The sequence below is a fragment of the Carettochelys insculpta genome, chromosome 4, assembly GCF_033958435.1.
Source record: "Carettochelys insculpta isolate YL-2023 chromosome 4, ASM3395843v1, whole genome shotgun sequence".
NCBI lineage: Eukaryota > Metazoa > Chordata > Testudines > Carettochelyidae > Carettochelys > Carettochelys insculpta.
Window position 1 is genome coordinate 19,171,184 of NC_134140.1, and position 23,750 is coordinate 19,194,933.

Here is a 23,750-nt window from a genome sequence, read left to right on the forward strand (position 1 = left end):
GCCAGGGCATTGTGCTTCCTGCAGCCATGGTGAAGCAAAGGGCAGTGGGCTGGGAGAGGGCAACAGAGCTGAATGGGCTGCCAGGTTGCTACAACTGCCACTGCTGCGGTGATATGGGGTAGGTGACCCTCGCTGCCACCCCATGCCAGGGCCTGTAGGTAACCCTGGGCCCCACCCAAAGGATGGCTGAGATGGCTGCCACAGAGCCCCCAAAGTGCAGAACCAGGGTTTGGCCACCCATAACCACACTCTGATATGTCAGCTAGAGAGCCAAGATAATGAGGTAATCTCTCTTCAGATCAAGTGGTGGTGAAAGAGAGAAGCTTTTGAGCTACACAGAGCTCTTCATCTACCTCAGAGCTCTGTGTAGCTCAAAAGCTTGTTGGTTTCGCCAATGCAAGCTGGTCCAATAAAAGGTAATACTTGACCCTCCTTGCATCTGTCATGTACTGGGACTAACAGGGCCACAAAGGACATTCTCACATTCTTTTACATGATTAGGTCTTTCCTAAAAGATACTTCTTTATAAAGTTTGTTTCCTTGAGGTAAGGAATACAAGACAATGGTTTGTCTTTTTGACAGAGTTATAAGAATTGTAATCTGCTTTCCCAATACTCTACCAACATAAAAATCACCATAATTAACAACTGTCCAAATTTCAGATCAGAAAGAAGCCACATGTTCCCAAGTTACACACCACAGGTCATGAACATATTAGCTCCTTTGACATGTGGGAAGCTTGTTATACTGACAGACAAAAGAATTCCTAGGAATTTCCTTATCTTGGATATTTCATACAATTAAATGAAGGTATGCCTGTGAGCATCATATCTACGAAAGTAATCATAAATCTCTCCTAAGACACAGTAAAGGCACAGGAATGTTTGTAATTACTGAATTATCATAAAAATGTTACAGTAATTGTATTAACATTGTCTTATGTATCAGATACTTCTGTATCACAGTTCCCAAAAGAGTCTGTTCTTTTCCAAATGATACTCAGTACAGGTATCAATGATCTGAAAGAAAAACATATTGCTGGTGAAAAGTGATCAAGATTTTAAAACTTAATATTGTGATGATCTTGAAATAGGCTGTTGTAATTTAAGATGACAACCTTTTTTCCAGTTCAACAGCAGATTAAGGTTGTTTACCTTGCCCATCTAGAATCTACTATCCCTGATTCCCACCCAGACTTGTCTACCCTTACTTCTTGAGTCTATTCACTAAGTCTTCATTTTCTACAAAGACTAGGCTCACCAAAACTGTGAGAAATACCACCTTGGTTTTAACATCCCAGAAAAAGGCACCCCAGAAGCAGGTCACTCAACTGTATTCTGTTAAACTCTCCACAAGAGAAACATACAGAATCAATCGTAACAAAAATAAGCAGTTTATCATTTGTGTTCTGTTTTGTTTCATCTAATGAGTATTTTTACTTGCTTTAATAATAAAACAGCCCATGTTTGTTTAGTTTTAATCATGATGTCCCTTAAAGTAAGTAAAAACCCTTTAACTAAATAGTAGGAGTCACATCCTTATATTGTAAACAAGAGAAACAATTAACAAGAGAACCTACAGTATTTTGTTTCTCTGGACTTAATTTCAGTAATTTTGGGTATCAAATTATTTGTACAACAACAGTACAAGTTAACCTTTTCACCCCACAAACCATACATCCATTCAATTATTTGACATCTTACTCAGATTTTAATCCCTTTCCCATGTTTTACATTGATTTTGTGTTGCAATAGGTTTTTAGTCTGAATGCCATGGCATAAACTATAATCTATGACAATAACGCTGATGGACAATGGGACAAAACTTGTTTATTTCCACATTCTCATCTGCATAAACCTAACTCCACTTTAAGGCTTCTTGAGACAGAACTGAACAAAATAAAATCCTTCTACACAAAACATTTGAACACGACACAGCCCTCAGCAATGGAGTAGCAGTTAACTGCTAGGGTAGACAGATAGTTACAATAGCGTGACAAACTTGCTTCAAGTGTTTTATGACATAGTGATTCTTGTGCCCTGTAAACAATAGTCCTTACAGCACAGCAACCACCAGTGCAACTGCACCACTTGCAGTTACTATTTTAAAAAGGTACCACTTTTTTTCAATGGGGACAACCCTTATACTGTACACTACTTGTTTATATTAGTAATAGTACTACTGTAGGTCCCAGGAAACCTAACAATGGGCTAGGACCCTACAGTGCAAGGCATTGTATAAATACAGGGGAAAAAAATGTTGATTCTGCTCTAAAGAGCTCAAAATCTCCATACAAAACAAAACAACAGATGGAGGAGTGCAAGAAATCAGAAACAATATGTTTAGTATTATGCACAGTATTCTGAGAACACCAGCAGCCTGACTGTTCATTTAAAAAAAATATCAGCATCACAGAAAAGGGAAGTTTTGAGTAGGGCTTTTAAATTACAACAATGGGTTGTGTTTGAAGATGTTTAGGGATTCTGGGACATGGAGCAAATCCTAAGGATTCTGACCCACTTTTTAATGTGTACCTTCCAGCTGAGGACAGAGATTAGGTCAGACATCAGAAACACAAAGATTTAAGCCATAATATCATTGTTGGTGCATTCTAATTTCCTGTGAAATTGAAATAATGTGAGATTTCTGGGGAGAACATCTCATTTCATCCATCAATTTACTTGACATAAGCTAGGAGCAATATACAATAGACAGTACTAAAATATACTGAAGACCTCACTGTTCACTAATTTTAAATTATCTTCACAGATTAAGAAGACTGATCTACCACTTGTAATACAAAAATATGAAAACATTTCTGTCCCCAAGATACCTTTAAAAATCCACATATTGCAGGAACTACAAAAGTAGCATAGGTTGCATTCTAAGTGAAATAAAGAACTTCTCAGTTGAATGTGCTTTTGAAAGTATATTGTTTATTTTAAGAAGTGTAATGATTCAATTTAAACCAACACTAATTCAAAATTGAAAATTGAGAAGATAATCTCATGAAGCTCAAGCCTTGTCTACATTGACATTTTTTCCTCTTGTACGGGTGGAATGCAAGGGATGTACACCAATAAATTAACTGCCTTATGGAAACCAAACTAAGTAGCTATGATACAAATAGTCAGTTTACAACAGTGTAAAACACCTACACTTGGAGTTCATACTGTAACATCAGTGTAGCTATCAAAAATCCACCATCAGCATGGCCACTTCTTTATTTTGGATAGCGCTTCACATAGAAAGAAGTTACAACTCTTTCTACTGTACAATTCACAGTCCATTACTTGATTATGCTGTTTTATAGTAATTTTGGTCATTGTTTTCCTGTTGTGTCCATTTTATGCATTTATATAAAATCAATTACTTAAGTATCTTACCTTGAATTTAATTATCCTCACAACAACCCAATGCAGTAAGGAAATACTGTTATCCACATTTTACAGATGGGGAATTTGAGGCACAGAGATGTTAAACAAATTTACACATAGCCAACATGAAGTCTCTGTGGGAACTAGGTATTCAACTCATGTCTCCTGAAACCAACACTAGTATCCTAACCACCAGACAGTCTTTCCTTTCTTCACTACTAAACACTGTTCTAAATTTTAATTTAATGCTGAGATTCAAAGTCTTTAATTAATTCTATTCAAATAAATATCTTTTCAATAATTTAAAATGCAAAGTAATTGAAAACAATAAAATGGATGTGAATGTTTAACTATTAAACTATAAATACAAATGAGATGTTTCCTATAACAATCTCAACAGCTCATGACTTCAAGCAATTTTATTTGAAAACTCCCTTTAAATAGAATTCCCCATTCTGTCATGCAAATGAATAGGAGTTAACAAAGGGTACTTTTCACTTGAACTCAATTACATTTGGTTCAGTTGCTATTTTTTCCACAGGACTTCTTTTATGAAAGAAATAAGACCAAAAATGTCTGATTTGATCTTTAAGACTATGCACAATATGCTCTGTCACTGGAACAGAAAGTCAGAGGAACACAACCAAATTCTAAAATCAAATTTGAGATTCCGTGTACAACATGAGAAATATTCCTAGGTGTCCACAAATAATATTTTTAGGGAAGCATGCAAAAGCATTCTGCACCACTGAGATCAGGAGGCTGCTGCTGCTGTTTTTGTATTTTCCAGAGAGTTTGGGATAGATAAGAATTTAATTGCTGACCAAAGAATTACTATACACAATGCAAGGCAAACTAGAACAGCAGTTTACAATAATTATGCAAAGCCCGTTAAACTGTATTTAATTCTTGTGATGTTCAAATGGTTTTGACAGCAGTTTTACTCTAAACCTATTAAACATGCAATATGCATTACCCTTGTGAATTAGCCAAGATGATCTAAATTTCTTCTCACACCTGAATGGGCCAAAGCTAATACTGTGCAACAAGGAACTATTTTTCAGCTGTTGTTAAACAAATGTCTAAATCTTTTATTGCTTTTTGTAGAACTAAAATGTCAAAACTGACTTATTTTAACTAGTTATTATAAAGTCAGCTGAGAGACTGATTTTTAAAAATCAAACTTCATCAAGGACATTTTCCTCTCAATCTCTGTTGAGCTACTGACAAACTCATTCTGTACTGTTTCTTCTCTGAGTCATTACAATAATACATTTTTTTTGACATCTAGAGTCAAGGTAACCCACCTGCTAATACATGGGTAGCTAGTACCTTTGATGGGCTAATTTTTATCAAGGACTGCAAGAAAAATTATTTTGTGTAACATCATACGTATGATAAGCTTGCTTAGTTTGTACTTCTCATTAATTCTTCCAGGATTCTATTTGGTGGGAAATGCATTGTTACATTAATACATATCACTATTTAATCAACAACAGTTGTGACACTAAATCTGAACCTTAAAGCACCACGTAAGTGGGAATATTTTCACGGAGGAACACATTCATCTAGATACCTGGACGTTATGACAAATCTGAGAATAAGTTGAAAAAACAGCAATTTCAAATGTAATGCGAGCATAAAAATATATAGCAGAGATTGAAATACACATCCTTAGTTGTTTAGTAACAGAGAGGGAGTTGTGTTAACTCAGTAGTTGTTGTTCTTAAAACAGGTATTACTTTGTGATAGGCTAACAACGGGAATTCTAAGAATTTAATAGAGCTCTATAATTATTTTTAAACCACCATGCTAAAAAAGGCCCAATACAATGAGATAAAAGATAATTGTTATAACTGATAATAAACCATCATGTGTTTAGTATATAAGTTTCCATGTCTGCTGATACTCTAATTCAGAAATAGCAATTTTGTTACATGCCATACTCTGACAGAGAAATGGCACTGGAAGTATTTTGTTTTTTCATCGAATTGGGAGAGGACTGAATATGTATTGGGTGTCAATGAACAGCTGATGTCGCTCTTCTTCAGTCTCAGATGAAACATGCCTTTTCCAGATCCCAAAAATCCAAGTAGGCTTTCCAGTTATTTATTATGATGATTGTGTAGTTTTTAGTGTATTGTGACAGGGTTACTTTCCTTGGGCCAAATCCCAAGAGTAAGAGTCTTGCAGATTACAAAGGGAGACATCTGAATTGGAGTTCCTTCTCAAGTTCAGCACTTTACACCTCAGTCTCAACAAAGATATTAATTACCTTATGCATTACAACGACAGTTTCCCCATCTTTGGTATTTGTAGGGATCCCAGGCAGCCCATGTAACTTAACAGACATTTGCAGTAAGTAATTCTCTTCCCCTACCTCCTTCTATCCTGTGTAGCTGATTCGTCAGTTTTTATTTCATTTTTTCTATCTCAGTATTCATTTATCAGAAATTTTCCACATTTGAAGAAGTAGGTCTGTCCCAAAAAGCTCATCACCTAATAAATTATTTTGAAAAAGTCTTTAAAATGCTACAGAACTATGTAACACTCCAAGGATCAAATTATGGGAGGCTGCTGCAGTGGCAGAAGATGGAAGGAGGTGGAAGAATCTGTCCCTCCTCGCTGTCTGACAGGACACAGATCTCTCAAGCACTGCGGAGGAAATGGTAAAATAGTGAGGGCTATTACCCTTTAAGATATTTTATTGCTTTGTATGATTTGTGCTCTTCTGTGTTTTATCAGTTAAGAGTATAAAGACCTTAGACTGGGCAATGTGTACACTTCAAAATGCAGCATGCCTCTGAGAAAATAAAACCGTAAACCAGACATTCCACACCTGCCAGTGGCACTCTGGAAGATAGGGATTCTGAAGGGTTAATGCTGTGCCAAAAGGACCTGGGCAGCTGGACAGTGGGTTTCTACATTCAGGTATGTGCCAGATAGATGGTATGTGCTGTGCAAGTGTACCTAGGAAACCTGAAATGAGGGCGGTGGTTGGACTCCATTTAGGCTCCATTCCATCAGATGGAATTAATGCTAACCATTCGTGCCCAAAATCTCCAACAGGATACTGAACAGAAAAAAAAATAGCTCATTTTCAGTATGAAAAAGCTTGTGTGTTAACATAACCATTTTAAAAATGGATGATCAATTGCAAATAATTTGCTTGAATGGTGTTATCTTTAATACAATAAGAGAAAACCACAATTTCTATGTGGTGTTTTCAACAAAAACCTGTGTTTTATGCTCCTATGAAGCCTCTGCTGGCTTTAGAACAGCTTTAACAAACAATTAAATTCTTCCATCTAGTATAGTATAACAGCATTAAGGAACAACTATGTCCGTTTTAGATGTCTTTCTGGAGACTAATGCCTCAATCCATGGAAAGAGTACATTAAAAAGACTATTAAAAATCCATTTCTGGAAAGTCCTGCTTAGGTTTAAAATGGTTCCGTACTTCTAGGCTACATCGACATGAGAAGCATTTGTCAACAGAAGCGACTGTCAGAAGCAACTTCCCAGCAAAGCTTCTGTTGACAGATTGTAACTACACATAAAGGAGGATCAAAAGAGCAAGTGACTGTGTCAAGAGACAGCAGCCAGACTGCCCAGCCCTCTCACAACATAAAAGCCAACCAGAAGCTCTGCAAACAAGGCAGCCCAGTGAACCAGAAGCCCATCTGTTGACAAAAGGGGTCTGGAACATCTGCACTGCTGTTTTCCTGACAGAACACTGTCAAGAGATATGTTTTACCTGCATAGTGAGAGGTACAACACTGCCTGTGGATGTGCTGGGTTTTGTCAACAAACTGCTGGCAAAGCGCATTTTGCATGTAGGTGCTCTCCTGTTTTTTCTGACAAAAGCCCAGTTTGCTGGAAAAACCCTCATGTAGATATAGCTTTAATTTTTTTATCGTATTAAAGTTATTCTGTAACGCTAAGTTACCTTCATCCAGGAACAAAGCTGTGACTTCTGGTGCTGAATGCACAAGCCAATGCTGCATAAACTGAAAGACACTTCTCTCTTAGACAAGGCTGTAACAAGCTCATTAGTCTTCAGCTAGTTTAACTGACACTAGAGGGGGACAAAGGGCCACACCAAGCAAGCATGGGTTATACCTCCAGCAAAACAAGTCAAAATACAATAATAAGAGCAACGATCTGTATCTAAATAAATGAACCTGATCACCTTTTTTGTCTTACTAAGTTATTTTGAAACTGTCTCACTTTTTAATGCTATTTCAGATTTACCATAGAACCACTGGTATTTTTCGCTGTCTCCTCCACAACGAAAAGATACTTTTCAGAAGTGCCTTCTCTTCATTCATTCTACAAACTCCAATGCTTCTTTTATTAAATTGGACATTCAAAATATTCCAGAAATAAGTGAATCAATTTCCCTCTGTTTGCATTTGCACATTTCTTCCTGAAATAGATTGGTCACCATTAATTAGTAATCATTAAAATATGTTATTCAAATTACAAAGTCTTTATGCCACATTTGCTGCCTTTTTTGCCTGCTATACACTCTATATATATGTGTATGTATATATATATATATATATATACACACACACACACACACACACACACACACAGAGACAACTATATAGCTTAACTATGTTTATATAAACTTTTGATTTTTATTAGAAAATGGTTATTGATGCGTTTCTTATTTACCAGATAAGTTTTTTTCCACCTTATGATTACTGTCCATCTAAGTGGAGATGGACAGAAAAAGTCAATTAAAACCAGCAATTTAACTTTTTAGTAAATAATACCACCTTAAAATATGCTGTTTATATGAGAAAGAATTTTTTTTAAGTTCATCAAAACCCAATTTGCATTTACAGTTAACTGATTTATTTAAAAAGGGAAAAGTATTATCTTTGTTTAGTAAAGTGAACTGATTATCCCCCGTCAACTGTGTCTGTCACGATTTCAGAACTAGTAAACTTATCCTCTCCCACATACTGATGGATTGTAAGAGAAAAAACACATTTTCACATTTTTCAACTCTCAGTTGGTTTTGTAATTTGTAATGAAATCATCAATGAACTGAACTAATTGAATAAACAAATTAAAATATTTTCTCTCTACCCATGGAAGAGACAACTGAAAATCAAAAGCTAGTTTAACTTCAGCAAACTGATTCCAGTTGCTTGCTTATTCAGCATCTCATAGTAGTTTAGTTTCTTGATCATCTTTAAACTTGGAAGCAAATACGTATGGCTTAATATTTGTAGTTTATTTACATGATTTTCACAGGGTATTATTCAAATTTAGACCTTAAACAGAGATTTTCAATTTCAAATAGGTTTATATTTTAAAAGTCAACGTATTCAATTTTTTAAAAATATTTATTTGCAGTCACCCTAGTTTCAATTGTCTACACATGAAGAGACACTGAGGGACTTCAGCTTATTTAGTTTACAGAAGAGAAGAGTGAAGGGAAATTTGATAGCAGCCTTCAACCTCCTAAAGTGGGGTGGGGGGCAACTAGAAAGAGGATGGGGAGAAGCTGTTCTCAGTAGTGATGGATGGCAGAAGGAGCAATGAGCTGAAGTTACAGAGGGAGAGGTGTAAGTTGGATATGAGGAAGAACTATTTCACCAGGAGTGTGGTGAAGCACTGAAATGCATTACCTAGAGATGAGGTGGAATTTCCATCCCTAGAAGTTTTTAAGTCCCAGCTTGACAAAAAGTCCTGGCTGGGATGATTTAGTTAGGGTTGATCTGCTTCGGGCAGGGGGCTATACTGGATGATCTGCTGAGGTCCCTGCCAGCCTTAGGATTCTATGATTCTATAATGTGCACCATAGATCTAGTCAAACTCTTACATCATTAATAAGTTCTTCTGCAATTGGACTGTTTTGAACTTCTAACTGGGATGTACTAGAAACTCTTAATTAGCTTTTAATGTAGTTTATGTTAGAGAAACCCAAAAGTGCATGAAGTACTGAAACACATAGTTCAAGTAGAATGAAAAATGCAGCTTTCCCTTGAAGTACAGCCAGCCAAGCTTTTCAGCTCACTAATTTAAAAAGCTGAAATTCTTCTTCAGGACAATTGTATTTTAAAGAATCAAGTGCAACAACAAATCTTTAATAAAGAACTTTACAGTAGCATTGAAAGGATCCATACCAAAATTGGAATTCTATTACGTGCTCCACAAAAAGATTATTAGAGCAGGAACTGTCTAAAAGTTTATATAATCTGATACTACACCTACACTGAGTTATGGCTGTGAATCCCAGCTTGTATGCATATATTCATGCTCTCTCAGTCAGAGCTAGTCAGAGCATCAATAGTTGCATAGCCACAATATCACATGGCACATAAGCACGGGTCAGTCATGCTGCTTACGTGCCCATGGAGTTCAGGAAGGCATGTATTCAGCAAAGCTAAATTTTGCTGCCACTGTCCATGCTACCATAACAACAGTGTTAGTCTGCATCTTTGAGAACAACAAGAAGTTCTGCGGCACCTTATAGACTAACATATTTTGGAACATAAGCTTTCGCAAAGCTTATGCTCCAAATCATCTGTTAGTCTATAAGGTGCCACAGGACTTCTTCTTGTTCTCAAAAGATGCAGACTAACACTGCTACCTCTCCGATATATGCTACCACAGATACACTATTTATACTCACGGTGGCTCAATACGAGCTACCACAGTTGTGTACATGAGCTGAGTGTAGCCCTCAAAGTAGATGTAGCCGAAGAATGAGAAATAAAAACAGAGGCAGACCAAGCTATCAAACCCAACTATCCCTTAGCTGATTTCATTTTTTCTTTAGCTAACTCTTAAGACACTGTGCCAAAGAGAATAGCCTAACTGATTCCAAGCTCTGTGGATTCTCAGGGTACCCATGACTGTGACCCTGTAACACCCAAGTCTCCAGCAAGAGGCTTGTCCTTAACTAAGTTTCAGCTCCCCGACGCCACCAGCCTGTCAGTTACTCACACAATCTCCCCAGGCTATGGCAGCCCTTACTTCACCACTCAGGCTAACTATAGTGTGTCCCAGCGTCCAAGCCCCTATGAAACATTCCCCTGTAGCATCCAGCCCTTTATCCACTGAACATACTCACAGAAGCACTAGGTCTGCTGTCTCCAAGGGAAAACTGCACATATCAGCCTGTATGATTCAGTTCAGATCACCACCCTACTCGATAACTCACTAAGAAAGTATTTTCACTATAAACATTTCTGCAAACTAAACTGTACTGGCTAACCATCTATCCAAAGAAGTTTGTCACCCCAAATGTCCTTCGCAGCATGTTCCATTCTGTGATCCTGTTTTTGTGATCATACTAGCACTACCCTATTTCTTCCTAAGTGCAGGATAAATAATCTTTTTCCTCTTCTGATTATATCCTCAACATTCCTTGTCTGTACACCTGGTCAGCATTTTCCCCCAAACTCTATTTCCCTATTAATCTGAATTTATTTCTCTGTTAAATCTGCTTACAACTTGAAGCAATTACCCAAGGACAAACCTTATCAACAGAGCTGGAGTAGTGGATTCTATGCCATACCTCTTCTTGGCTCCAGCACAGAAGTCTAGGTAGGAGCTTACATGATCTTCCTGCCCCTAGCAGCCATAAAAGATCTTTAGAGTCAGAAACACCTGGATTAAGGAAACAGGCTGCTAGCCCCATGACTGGGCAATAGCAAACACCGAATGCCATCTTTGCTCACTTTCAAAGTTGTGATGAACATGGCTTAAGCAGTCCTGTGGAATCATAGTGAATGTATTTTTAGTAGTGTAGGAACAATAAGCAGCACAGGATTTAAAAAAATCACCTTTACACAGTTGTGGGATCAGAAACCAAATTTCAGATCAAGAAAAAACAATCAACATAGGCATACTTGATCTTTGATTCACAATGTCATATCAAAGCCTTTGGTATCAAAATTTATATCACATTGTATGCAAAATAAACACACTCTTAACCAGTATTCAATCAACCAGTACTCTCAAATAACCAGCACTGCCACCACATGCTATCCAGGCACCTAGGTTTCCTCTTCCAACGGCTGTGCGGCTCACAGCTGGTGAAGGGATCCCTTCCCAACTCGAGACATAAATGTCGCTTCCCCTTTTTAAGGAGGGACTGGGGCTGGGATGCGGGTGAGGAGCCAAGACAAACTGTTGCATCTGCTGCTCCCCAACCCTCCCTGGGCCTGGGCTGCAGAGTCTCCAGGGCTGCTAGGCAATCGCCGCCAGTGGGGCGGAGGGAGGAGAGAATGTCCCTCTGCCACTTGCCAACCCCACCCTCTCCCCGCACAGCAGCACAGACTGGGGCCTGAACCACTGGGGGCTGCTGAACCCTGTTGTGGAGTGAGGCAGGACAGGTGGCCAAAGCACAGGGAGCCAGCCCCCCCTGCCTCCCACTCCCTGCACGGCAGCACAGGCCACGGCCTGAGCTGCCGAGCACTAGCAGGGAGTATAGAGTGGGCTGTGCAGGTGGAGGCGGCACTCCAGCGACCAGGCTGCTGAGGGCTTCGGGGAAGAGAGCACTGCTGTAGTTCATCCCCATGAACTGGTTGCACGGGAGCCCTCTCTATTATCCATAATCTTTTCATATCCAGCAACCTCCCAGTCCCGGGTCTGACAAGTATAGAAGAGTTTCCTGTATTTGGAATTTGCCTTAGACTTCTGCCAAGCAGAATTTTAAGTAGTGTCCTAAACATACTCAGTATACTGTAGTGGAAAAATATAAAAGTTAAATTAACTTACTGAATGGAGGTATCCATCAGCTCACATTTCCAAATTCTAATTACCTTAAACACTGTCAACTTTTTACATTTGACAGGGCAATCAGTCTTCACATTCAAACGTTAAATTACTAGGACACTCATGACAGCAAGAGACCTCAAGTTCACAAGTTTTTTCACAACACATTTTTAGATTCATTATATAATCTAAACCGTGTTAATTAGTTGTGTATTTACCACTCATCCACACAATCACAACATTCAAAATTATGCATTATGAAAATCTGTCAAAGCAACATATTTCCTCTGACCTTATAGCTTAGATAAGCTGTAGTTTTAGCCCCTTACATAAATACATAGTTCATTAGTATTCGTTTGTACTTCGCTTATCTGGAATAATTTTCTAACTGCCATCAACAGAATTTTTTTCTCCTGGACATTTGGTCAAATATGTGCCATGTGTCATTTGAAATTTTAAATTATTAGCCTTCAACAACCTGCCTGGAAATGTATAAACCCTGTGTGAATAATTCACTTGAGTCATTTGAAAATACTCAGAGGGAAATGAAACAACATCTGTACAAGTAGGACAAGCTGTTTGAAAACAGGCAGCAAGCCAAAAACCATGTGAAGGTTTGGCCAAGCAAAGGAGACAAAATCCTGAAAAGCTGAAGCAGTAAAGCTGTAAGTGCTTTTTATATTAAATCAAATAAATGTGTAAAGGAAAACGTAAGGTTGAACTAGACAGCTTGTACTCTTCCAAACTTATTAAAAACATATACACATACACACACTAACACACTGAATGTTTTCGCTGGTCTCATTTATTATTGTACTGATTAAAAAAATTGGATACTTGTAACCAAAGAATGACAGAAATCAGAAAATGTTAGTTTATAACACCCAAAAATGGGTGAGACTCTTCACTGGTATGCAGAAATATGCACAGCCTATTGTAAGGAACATAACAAAAAACATTAAGAAATATCTATTTCAGAACAGGTGCTATTCTTCTTAGAATGAAGTCTACAAAATCAAAATAAGCCATCCACTATTTCAAAATTACTTGGAAATAGTTTTGCTGTGTAGATACTCGCAAATTTATTTCAGGATACTGGCCATTATTCTAAAATAACTTTGCTGTGTAGACACACCTTAAAAGTGAAGTTCCACATCTTTCTCTTCTTGAGCAGACCAAAATAGCAGTATTTAGAGGACAGATTATTTCAGCCATGTTTTCCTTTTCCTGTTTTGACTCATAATTCTGCCAAATTATTCAAGGCTAAAAACAAGAGAAAACAGAAGCAACATGTACAAGCTTCACTCCCTGAAAAAAGTGGGATACGGAAACATTCAGTCAGGCTCTCACATAAGGATCAAAGAGGATTGAAACAAATTCAGTATGCAATTGATAGAGGCTGTTCATAACTTTAACTGTTCCAAAATGCATCAGCATGCATGGACAGTGTTAACTAACAGTTTAATGAATCCACCAGCTTCTTATTTGTGTCCTGGTGCAAATCAAGCGATGGACATTGATTTATCAAGTCCAGTGTCATCTTGGACTCTTATTATCAGGGCCTTCTATTCTCACTGGTGCAGCAATATATAAGGTCAGCTGAGATATAAATGCATGGTGGCAAAGCACACTCTCTGGAAGAAACTATACTCTTAATTTGCTTTCCCTATGGGTTTCAAACAGCTCAACTGTGACCTCTGGAAAACAGTAAAAGGCTCATCAATTTTCCTGAGATTTTGCCCAGATGATATTGGTATGGATATTGCATAGATGTGATTACGTCCTTTCATGGGCAAAAATCAAAGAAAAAGGAGTTCATAATTAAAACACAACAAGTTCCCTGATCTTTGTATTTAGGCACATTACATAAAGAAAAAGTAAAAACATTCACTGCAGCTAGCTTTCACTTCAAAGGTAAAGCCCAAAAAAAAATGCACAACACTTACCAGATCTGATTGGTGGCCTGAGACAATACATATCTAACTTAAGAATTCTCACACCCACAGTTACAATTCTCTTCTCCCATGGTTCTTTGCCATCTCTTCTTTACAGCACACCCTATAGCTTATTCCATTACCTTCAGCATTAGTTCCAGCCTTATTTTTTTCTTGCTGCTGTACTCCATGGAAACCAGCTACAGAGTAAGAATTACCAAAATCCCTCTGAAGAGCTGCATACTGATAATTGAGATACCAGGATTCCAATCAATTTCACTGTGCTGACAGTCAACACAGAGCAGAGGAGCAAGTGAGAAATGCAGGAAGTACAAGGAAATAAGATAGAACGAACAGGGAGGGCAGTAGTAGAGAAAGTTATGGAGGAACTGACAGAGGAAATTGGAGAGTAAAATGCTTAATGGGAAGAAAAAGGGCTGTGCATGACTTGGAATCTGGTACACATAAACTTGCAACACAAATATACACTTTTAAGGCTTTTTGGAAAGTGTTATCTACAGTTTCAGAAAAAATATCTTGCAATAAGCACAACACAAAATGTGCCCAAAAGGGAAGTATCATTCCCCAGCTACTCTATACACAGATTCAGTGTCAGAGGTAGTTGAAAGTTTTCCAACAATTTCAACCAAAACTGACAAATTCCACAGGAACGGTCATTTCTGCCAAAACTGGCCTTGCTCCTTGATGATCTCTCTAGATCCCAAAGGCCTGCAATCTGGCTAGCTGGTTCTCTGCAATGCCAAGCTTTCCATTCCAGCCTTCTCTGATCTACGTGATTGTCTGACTGGCTCACTGGGCAGGGAGCAAATTAAGAGGCAGAAAAAGTTGCAATTCATACTTGGTATTCCAATTCAAAATAAATATATCTGGAAGTGCAAAATTTTCCACAAATGGAAATTTTGGCTCCACCAATGCCTAATCCCAAACATATCACATAATCTCAACAAAATGATTATGCTGCTTTGTTAGGACAAGTTACTTTTTCCCCAAGCCACAAGATAATGTATCCTTGAAATAACTAGAGTAAAAATGTAGACAATGTTTGTATCCTTCCACATATTTACCACATACTGCTTTTTTTTGCATTTAAAACAAAAACAAAAACAGAACAAAAACAAAATCAAGTAACCAGTACTCAGCCAGTTTCCCTCCCCGCTACTCCCCAAGCCAATCCCATACTGGGGCTGCCGAGGTGCCAGTAGTCAATGCCAGCAAGTTCTGGCACAAAAAAAGCACTGCTGACAACAGGTTTTCCCCAGTGATCTTCATGCACCTGCATTAAGTTTGTTCCAGTGACAGAGCTGCAAAACAAGATCTATCTATCTATCTATATACACACACACACACACACACACACACACGCACGAGGTCCTTCGGTATTCGGCCATCCGTCATGTGTGAGACATGGCCCAGCCAGAGCATACGCCTCTGTTTGAGAAGGGTGAACATGGAGGCGGTGCCTGCCCTCTCAAGCACTGAGCTATTGGGGAGCTTGTCCTGCCATAAGATACCGAGTATGTGCCTAAGGCAGCGCATGTGGAATGTGTTGAGCCGCTGCTCTGGTTTTGGGCACAAAGTCCATGTTTCACTGGCGTACAGCAGTGTGCTCAAAACACAGACTGTGTAGACCTGCACCTTGGTGTGTACAGTGAGCTTATTGTTAGCCCATACTCTCTTCATCAGCCTGGAGAACATTGTGGCGGCTTTTCCAATGCACTTGTTGATCTCGCTATCAAGTGACAAGTTGTCCGAGATCATCGAGCCTAGGTACACGAACTCATGGATGACTTCCAGTTCATAGTCTAGCACGTTGATAGACGGCTCCTTACCCACGTTTTGGCCCATCACCTGGGCCTTCTTTAAGCTGATTGTGAGGCCAAATTCCATACGTGCATCCACAAAGCGAGTTATGAGTGACTGCAGTTCCTGCTGAGCGTGAGCAGCAATAGCTGCATCATCAGCAAAAAGGAACTCCCTTAGACTCTTTGTAAGCACCCTGGTCTTCGCTCTAAGCCTTGTCAGTTTGAAGAGGTTGCTGTCCGTTCTCGAGAGGAGACACATGCCCTCTAGCAGTTCCAAAGGCATATTTGAGCAAAACTGCAAAGAAGATGCCAAACAGCGTTGGAGCTGGCACACACCCCTGCTTCACTACACTGAGAAACTCAAGGGGTTCGGATGTGGATCTGTCACATACGACGGTCCCCTTCATACCTTCATGGAAGGCCCTAATAATGCTGAGCAGAGTTGGGGGACAGCCGATCTTAGCCAGAATCGCAAACAGACCTTTTCTGCTGATGAGGTCAAATGCCTTGGTCAGGTCGATGAAGGCAATATACAGAGGTTTGTTCTGCTCCCTGCATTTTTCTTGTAGTTGCCTAACAGAGAAAACCATGTCTATGGTGGACCGTTCAGCTCTGAACCCACACTGAGACTCAGGGTAGTCTCGCTCCGCAAGAACATTGAGCCTCTTCAGAACAACACGTGCAAATAGCTTCCCCACAATACTGAGAAGGGAGATGCTGCAATAGTTGTTACCCTTGTTCTTGTAGACAGTCACGATGTTAGCATCCCTCATATCTTGCGGTACGCTGCCTTCTCTCCAGCATTGGCAAAGTATTCCATGCAGCTCTGAAACTAAGGTACCGTTGGCGCATTTGAGGATTTCTGCGGGAATACCATCTTTCCCTGGGGCTTTTCCAGAAGAAAGTGCTTTTAGCGCGTCGCTGAGTTCCTCCAAGGTGGGCTCAGCATCGAGTTCAGTCATGGTGGGCAGCGGCTCGATGGCATTCAGGGCTCTCTCTGGCGTACAACTGTGAGTAGTGTTCCACCCAGCATTCCATCTGCTTGGTTCTGTCCTTCAAGACCTCGCCTGTGGCTGACTTAAGTGGGGCAGTCTTTCTTTGTGGTGGACCGATGGCCTGCTTGATCCCATCGTACATTCCTTGCATGTTACCAGTGTCCGCGGCCTGCTGAATCTTGGAGCAGAGTTGGAGCCAGTAAGTGTTGGCACACCGCCGAGCAACTTGCTGCACTTGACTCTGAGCAGACCGGAGTGCCTGCAGGTTGACCTCACTGGAAGAAGACCTGTATGCAGCCAGTGCCTGTCTCTTCTTCTCAATCAGGGGCGTCAGCACTTCAGTGTGGGCTTCAAACCAATCAGCAGACTTGACTGTCTTCTTCCCAAAGATAGATATCGCAGTATTATACATAGCATCCCGTAGTTGCTCCCATCTCTTGCTGATATCAGTGTCGTCTGGGTGGGGCAAGGCCTCTTCAAGTGCTTGGACAAACTCGCATACTTTTGAAGGGTCACGAGTCTTGCCAGTGTCAATGCGCGGCCTCCCTTCCTTTTTGGAGCGGAAGAATCTTTGCAGCTTGATGTGCACCTTACTACACACGAGCAAATGGTCAGTGTCACAGTCTGCGCTATGGTAGCTACGTGTCACCCTGACATCACCTAAACGGCTGCGTTTGGTGAGGACGAGGTCAAGCTGGTGCCAATGTTTCCATCTTGGGGGTCGCCACGAAACTTTGTGCTGGGTTTGACATTGAAGAAGGTATTGGTTATGCAAAGGTCATGTTGGGAGCAGAGTTCAAGGAGGCGCTGTCCGTTTTCATTCATCTTCCCTGTTCCAAACTGTCCCAGACAGGATGGCCAGCTGCGGTGGTCGCTGCCAACTCTGGCGTTGAAGTCACCAAGGATGAATAGCGGCTTATGGGAAGGTACCTCACTGATGGCAATGCTAAGTTCATCATAGAACTTGTCCTTAACTTCCTGGGCAGAAGTTAAAGTAGGTGCATAGACGCTGAAGATGTTGACCATGCCCACTGGTGTTTGAAGCTGGATTTTCAGCTCTCTCTCAGTTCCCACGTTTCGTGGTATGACTGAGCCAACTAGGCTGTTTCTGATTGCGAAGCCAACACTGTGTTCCCTGGTGTCTTCTGGAGGCTTCCCATGCCAGAAAAAGGAAAAGTCCTTCTCCCTGAGCCATCCAGAGGACGATAACCTTGTTTCCTGGAGGGCTACGATGTCCATCCGCAGTCTTCTCAGCTCGTTGTTAATGACTGCTGTCTTCCGGGGGTTACTAATGCTCTGTAGGTCTTCCGTAAGGCCCGGAGTCATGGTCCTTACCTTCCATGTGCCCAGCCTGAAGGCTGGATTATTTTCTTGCTTGTTTGCTTTGCCTGGTGTAAGGTTAACAAGCCACATGGTCGGTGATTCCCTAAGCCCCACACACCCAGTGGGGCAAGTGGACCGTGGCGAGGCAGCACCTACTTGGTTGGGGGCTGCCCAGCTTGAGGCGGATGGTAGCTGCCCAATGAGATCCGAAGACCTCTCCCACCATCGGAAGCAACCCCTGGCACCTCACTCTACACCAATCAAGTGCAGTGGCTTAATACTGGTAACTGCTGCTTCCCATGTTGTGTCACTGCTCAGAAAGCGATGCCGGAGTGTCCTCTCCAGGGCACAGGCCTGGGCAAATAAGTTTAAAGAACCAGCTGATGCCCAGCAGCAGGTTCCCCCTCTCCATGCCACTGATGTAATCCAAGGGAAAGGCGGAAGCCAGTACAGCTTGGCACCAATGTCGTCGCAGGAGCTGCCAGAGTGAGATTGAGCACAACACCTCAAACTGCCTTAGGGGCTCCGTCTCTGGATTTTATCTCGGGGTTTACTCCCGAAGCCTTTCCCATGACTAGGTATCACCGCTAGGCAACGGAGGTTTTAAATCAGAGTTTCCTTCTCCTAGGTGGGCGGCCTTCCCAGGCTGACGAGCCCCACCTGCCCTAAGCAGCTGGTTTGAAGGCGCCTGTCACCCGCCTTTGCCCCTTCTCCTGTCAGTGCAAACAGTTTCGCCGGGCTTAGAAACTAAACCACACGTGAAGGCCAGGAGCTGGACTTCGGTTGTCAGAGGCTATTGGAGACCCACGCCATGGGAGCATTTTACAGATAGTGGGAGCTTATCCCCGCTACCACCCCCGGCTATGACAACCCTTGAAACCAAACTTTTTATTATAACAAACTTTTAAAATACCTATAGGTTATAATTTTGTTTGTTTTTTCTACAAATAAATAATTAAGTATTCAAAATTAAGTATTCACCTTGGAAGAAAAATAAACCACCTTTCTGTTTTATATATTCAAGTTTCATACCAAAGCAATTTGAAATAGCTGAGATATTAAATTCTTCCACATTGGGATTTATATCAGAAACACCACCTTACCCATAACCACAGCCCGGCTGTTAGCAACGCCATTTACAAAATAAGTTATTATGGACCACTGCTCCAGTGGCACTTGCAGTTATTGGTACATAATATTTCAGCAATTGATGGCAAAACAAATGTATGAGGAAAAAAACTGAGAAGTACTACAGAAGAAGTTTGAGGAGCCTTCAACCCTGTACAACAGTTTTTACATGTTAGGGCAATGGGGATACTCAAAACAGACAACGCTAAAAGTTGCTTTTTGATTCAACAGTCCTCCTTCCTCCCACCTCCCCAAAGTGCACACGTGACTTCCTATGTCCAGCTAACCATCGTTTCCCTGCACTGCTAGTCACAAACCAGAAACACCAACTTCCACATTCTTCTCTGGCAGTATCTTCCCCACTCTTAACTCTGTCTAATCTTTTCATCTTGCTTTTCTCTATATCACTCCCCACAAATCTGTCCAGTGTCATCTCCTCACAGTCATGACACACCTTGCTGCCTCACCTCTCACTTCCATTCTGTCCCTTCAAGTTCATGCATACTTCAATCTCCCTAACCCTAGCACACTTCTTCTGCTTTATCCCAACTCAAACCTCTTCAAGCACTCTGTGTCACCTCAACAGTTCATTTGGGCTCCTCCCCCAACTCTCACTAATGGTGCCTCTCAGCTCACCTCAACTCCCATATGTTTCAATGCAAATTTAAAATTTAACCTGCCCACAATTAAATTTTTGACATGCCAAACCCACTACCTGCTTTCTCCATCACAGTAATATTCAGACCAATAATTTAGGCATTTGAGTCCTCCTTCTTTTGTCCCAAACATCCAGAAAATTTCCAAATTTTGTTGTTTCCTCCTCCATAAAACTTGTCTGAAATCTCACTTGTCACCCAGCCTACATCACTGCAGTCTCATCTTCACACCCTCAGAGGAGCTACCACTAGGGTTGCAGACAAGGAAGAACCGTGTATATGTACTTGGATGTTGCTTGCTCGCTGCCTCATCTGCCCGCTTGCTGATGGGGTGGGAAGAGTGTTGGAGGAGGGCTATATTTGCTTGCTGGCTCTGTGTCTGGAATTTAAAAAAGAACAACTCTGAAATATGACTTGTTTGGGATTTATCTGTTGGGAGTGGGCAGTGCCAAGCAATAAAAGGTACAGATTTGTGTTCACAGCTGCACCCCAAACTTCAAAAATGAACCACAGATATCGATATCCATATCTGCAGGTGCAGACACCACAAATGACAGTTGGCATCAGAGTGCAGCATCAGGACAGGTCTAACCTACCTTGCCCTAGCCCTGCAGTACAGCCAAATGGACTTTTACAAGTCTGATAGGTAGTGCTCACCAGACCCATGATCGTTCCTTATCAACTGGATTTTCTGGTATTTAAAACAAAAAACAGACACCCAGTCATCTTAGTATGAAGGTCTTCTGGGCAAAAATAAGCAAAGCTTCTATAAAACCAGTGAGCTGGCAATTGGCTGCAATAAGAGAGTGTACAAAACAGTCCAGGGAAGGCTCAGTGAAGGCTGAGAGAGCAGATCTGAACTGCTGATTCCAGGGCCCCTGGACTGGAACCTGATGCTAAGCATAGATATGAGTTCCCCTACAAAACTTTGCAGGAGTGACTGTTTGCAGGGTTGGATATGGAAACAGTCTGAGATTACGTGGCGAGAGATGATGAAACCCCAGAAGAGCAGCGTGACTATGACTTGCCAGACGGCTATTCCATGAGGAAGCGGTGCTGCAGCTCTCCTAACGAGAGCAAGCAAGAGAGACAGAGAGAAGCAATGGGCAGAGTGACCACTGCATGGAGCAAAGACAGAGGCAATTTAATTGTTTGAAGACTTAAGCTGACATTTAACAATAAAATGCAGTCATTCTAAGCCTAATTATAAACTCTTCAGGGCAGAGACCATCCTTTACTCCTTTTATACAGCACTACATGCCATGTGGCCAGAATACCATATGGGGTCTCTAGACAGTACCATAATACAAAAAATAAATGCTTAGTAAAGGTAAATAAAATAGGTAGCATCATCAGGATACAAGCAATTAATTAAACTGGCTACTTAAACTGCAATAGAAGAGAACATATATTTACGGCTAGGACTAAGAACAAAACAAGAATATTCTCTCAAAAATGGATCAATATTATAGTTGAGGTTCATCCATCTTGCTGTTTGTTCCAAACTACCTTCTACTTAGAGTCATAAGTCTTGTTACAAACTTTGGAGAGAAATGAATTCACCCAGAAATCATGCCAGTAACTTTATCACCAAACTTTAAATGCCCTCCAGTTTTACTCAATGAATAGGGATTTGTCCACCACTAAATTGCATCAACTGGCTCCACTCCCCCCAGCTACACATGCATCTTTCTTTGCTGTCTGCCACAATGTCTCAGGCCCCTCTTCCTACTCTTGCCCAACTGCAGGCAATGCCCATGCCAACATTTGGTACTGGTCACCACTACAAGTTAGGTTTATGCACTGATACCCGTTGGAACGAAGGCTGCAGACTCTAATCTGGAGCGTACCAACTGGGAACTATTTTAATTCACTGAATTGTCAGGTTCACAACATACATGACTTTGGCTCACAACACAATAGGATAACCATTCACAGAGCAGCTCAGTTTACTTTGGTATGCTAAATTATGGGATGTGCCCTCCAAAATTTTAGCTCCATACACAACTGAGTAGAGCACTGGTGTAGACCCAGAACATTACAGCAACTTGCACATAACTTGCTATTTTGCACTTTAGCTGCCCTTCTGTGTGGTAGGCAAGCATGACAGGAAAGAAATACAAGATAGATCACAAGTTAATCCATAATAGCTAATGTTGGTCAATTCCTAATAACTTTCCAAAACTGATTTCAACCAGATATATTTTCCAGCCTTGGTTTCTACCCATAAATGATTTTTTCTGAGAAGTTTAAACAAAAATGCTTTGGTCATACTTTAGTATGGTGCAGAAAATAGCTGTTTCTCATTATAAAGTAACCTATTACCATTTAAAATTAAAGAAACCATTCTATCACCAATCTTTCTGAGAACAGAAAGTTGAATCTATCATGTTAACCACCAGCAGCAGGGAAGGCGCCAGAGAAACCATGGCCTGAGAACCCTCCATTGAGAACTGCTGCCACAAAGTAGGCCTTTTACCATCAGTTGTTTCACGGAAAGCAAAACAGCAAGTGAACTTTGAACAGTAAAGAGTGTAAAACAGAGTCAGGAGACCTGAGTTCTAGTCCCACCTCAGCTGTCCTGATTTGAGGTCTTAAAATTACTTCACCTTTCAACATCAGTTTTTCCACATTTTACAATTAGGGTAGTTGCATTTACCTCTTTGTAAAGTGCTCTCAGATGTACAGATAAAAAGCACTATAGAAGAGGCAAATACAACAAAGATTATGTTCACAAACCTGATTCACACAATATAGCTAATTAACCCAACCAAGGTCACTAGGAAAGTGAAGGAATATATCCCACTCAAAATGGCAGGTTATACTTTATACCCCACTCAGATGGCAGATTTCACACTTAAAATTCACAACTCAGATCTCACTTGTAGAAACGATTAAATTCCAAAAAAAAGTCTATTTTCAGATCCTAGCTAAGCAACCTCACAAATAGATCCTATCACTCATGACCCATTCTGCTAAAGAGATATGACTGGACTACAGAGCTTCAAGCTTTAGGAGGTATGCACAGAGAAACAAAGGGTAAACAGAAGCACAGTGCTGATACTAATGCTGAAAAGGACAAGTAAGATCAACATATTTGGTTAGATACTTAGCTCAGTGGCACTGTAGACTCTGAAGTAGAACAGTCACTATGATCGATTAAATGTGTTCCTCAAAAAAAATCTGTGATGCTTCCATCAGCATGTCAACATTTACCTTTTCTACAGTGCTTTTTATCTATAGATCTCAAAGCACTTTACAACAAGGTAAATACAACTACCCCAATTTTAAAATTTGGAAAAACTGATCTCAAAGCCATTTGTGCTATGGCAGTCAAAGAAAGAACCCAAATCTACAAAGTAACAATAACACCACGATTACCATGTTAACTACAAATTATACATCAAAACCATCATGAGAATATAAAACTATTTCAATCAGGAAAAATGCCTTCCTGTGCAGGTTGGCCAAGGCTGGAATTTCACCATCACCACCACACTTGGTTGAGCCTGCACCAAAAAAAAAGTTTCCTTGGCCTTTACCAAACACATTCGGGAAGGACAACTGATTTTCATGACTTTTTGATTCACTCTAAGTATTTACTTGAGCTCTTTCTCCTCCTTTTCCTATTCTCAGCTTTTTTTTTTTGCTTTAAAACACTTAATTTTAAACACTTAGTGAACACTAATGCATTCACAGATATATATAAGAATGCTCAGCAAAATGCAATCTCATTGCCTGTCACAGTAAAGTACAGACACTGAATACA

The 23,750-nt window shown here is 40.5% G+C and overlaps 1 protein-coding gene across 10 annotated transcripts in view; it reads right to left on the reverse strand.

Annotated features, from left to right (window-relative positions):
• The window catches only part of ZFYVE28 (zinc finger FYVE-type containing 28), a 312,576-nt gene that overhangs the window by 166,797 nt on the left and 122,029 nt on the right, over positions 1 to 23,750 (reverse strand). Inside the window, exon 1 of one of the 10 annotated variants that reach the window (XM_074992352.1) lies at positions 13,258 to 13,385. The exons of the other annotated variants lie outside the window; for them this stretch is intronic. Within the exon in view, the coding sequence (XP_074848453.1) occupies positions 13,258 to 13,278 (21 nt within the window). The 5' untranslated portion in view covers positions 13,279 to 13,385. Of the gene's footprint in view, positions 1 to 13,257; positions 13,386 to 23,750 lie in introns of those variants that run through there. 10 annotated transcript variants of the gene reach the window in all.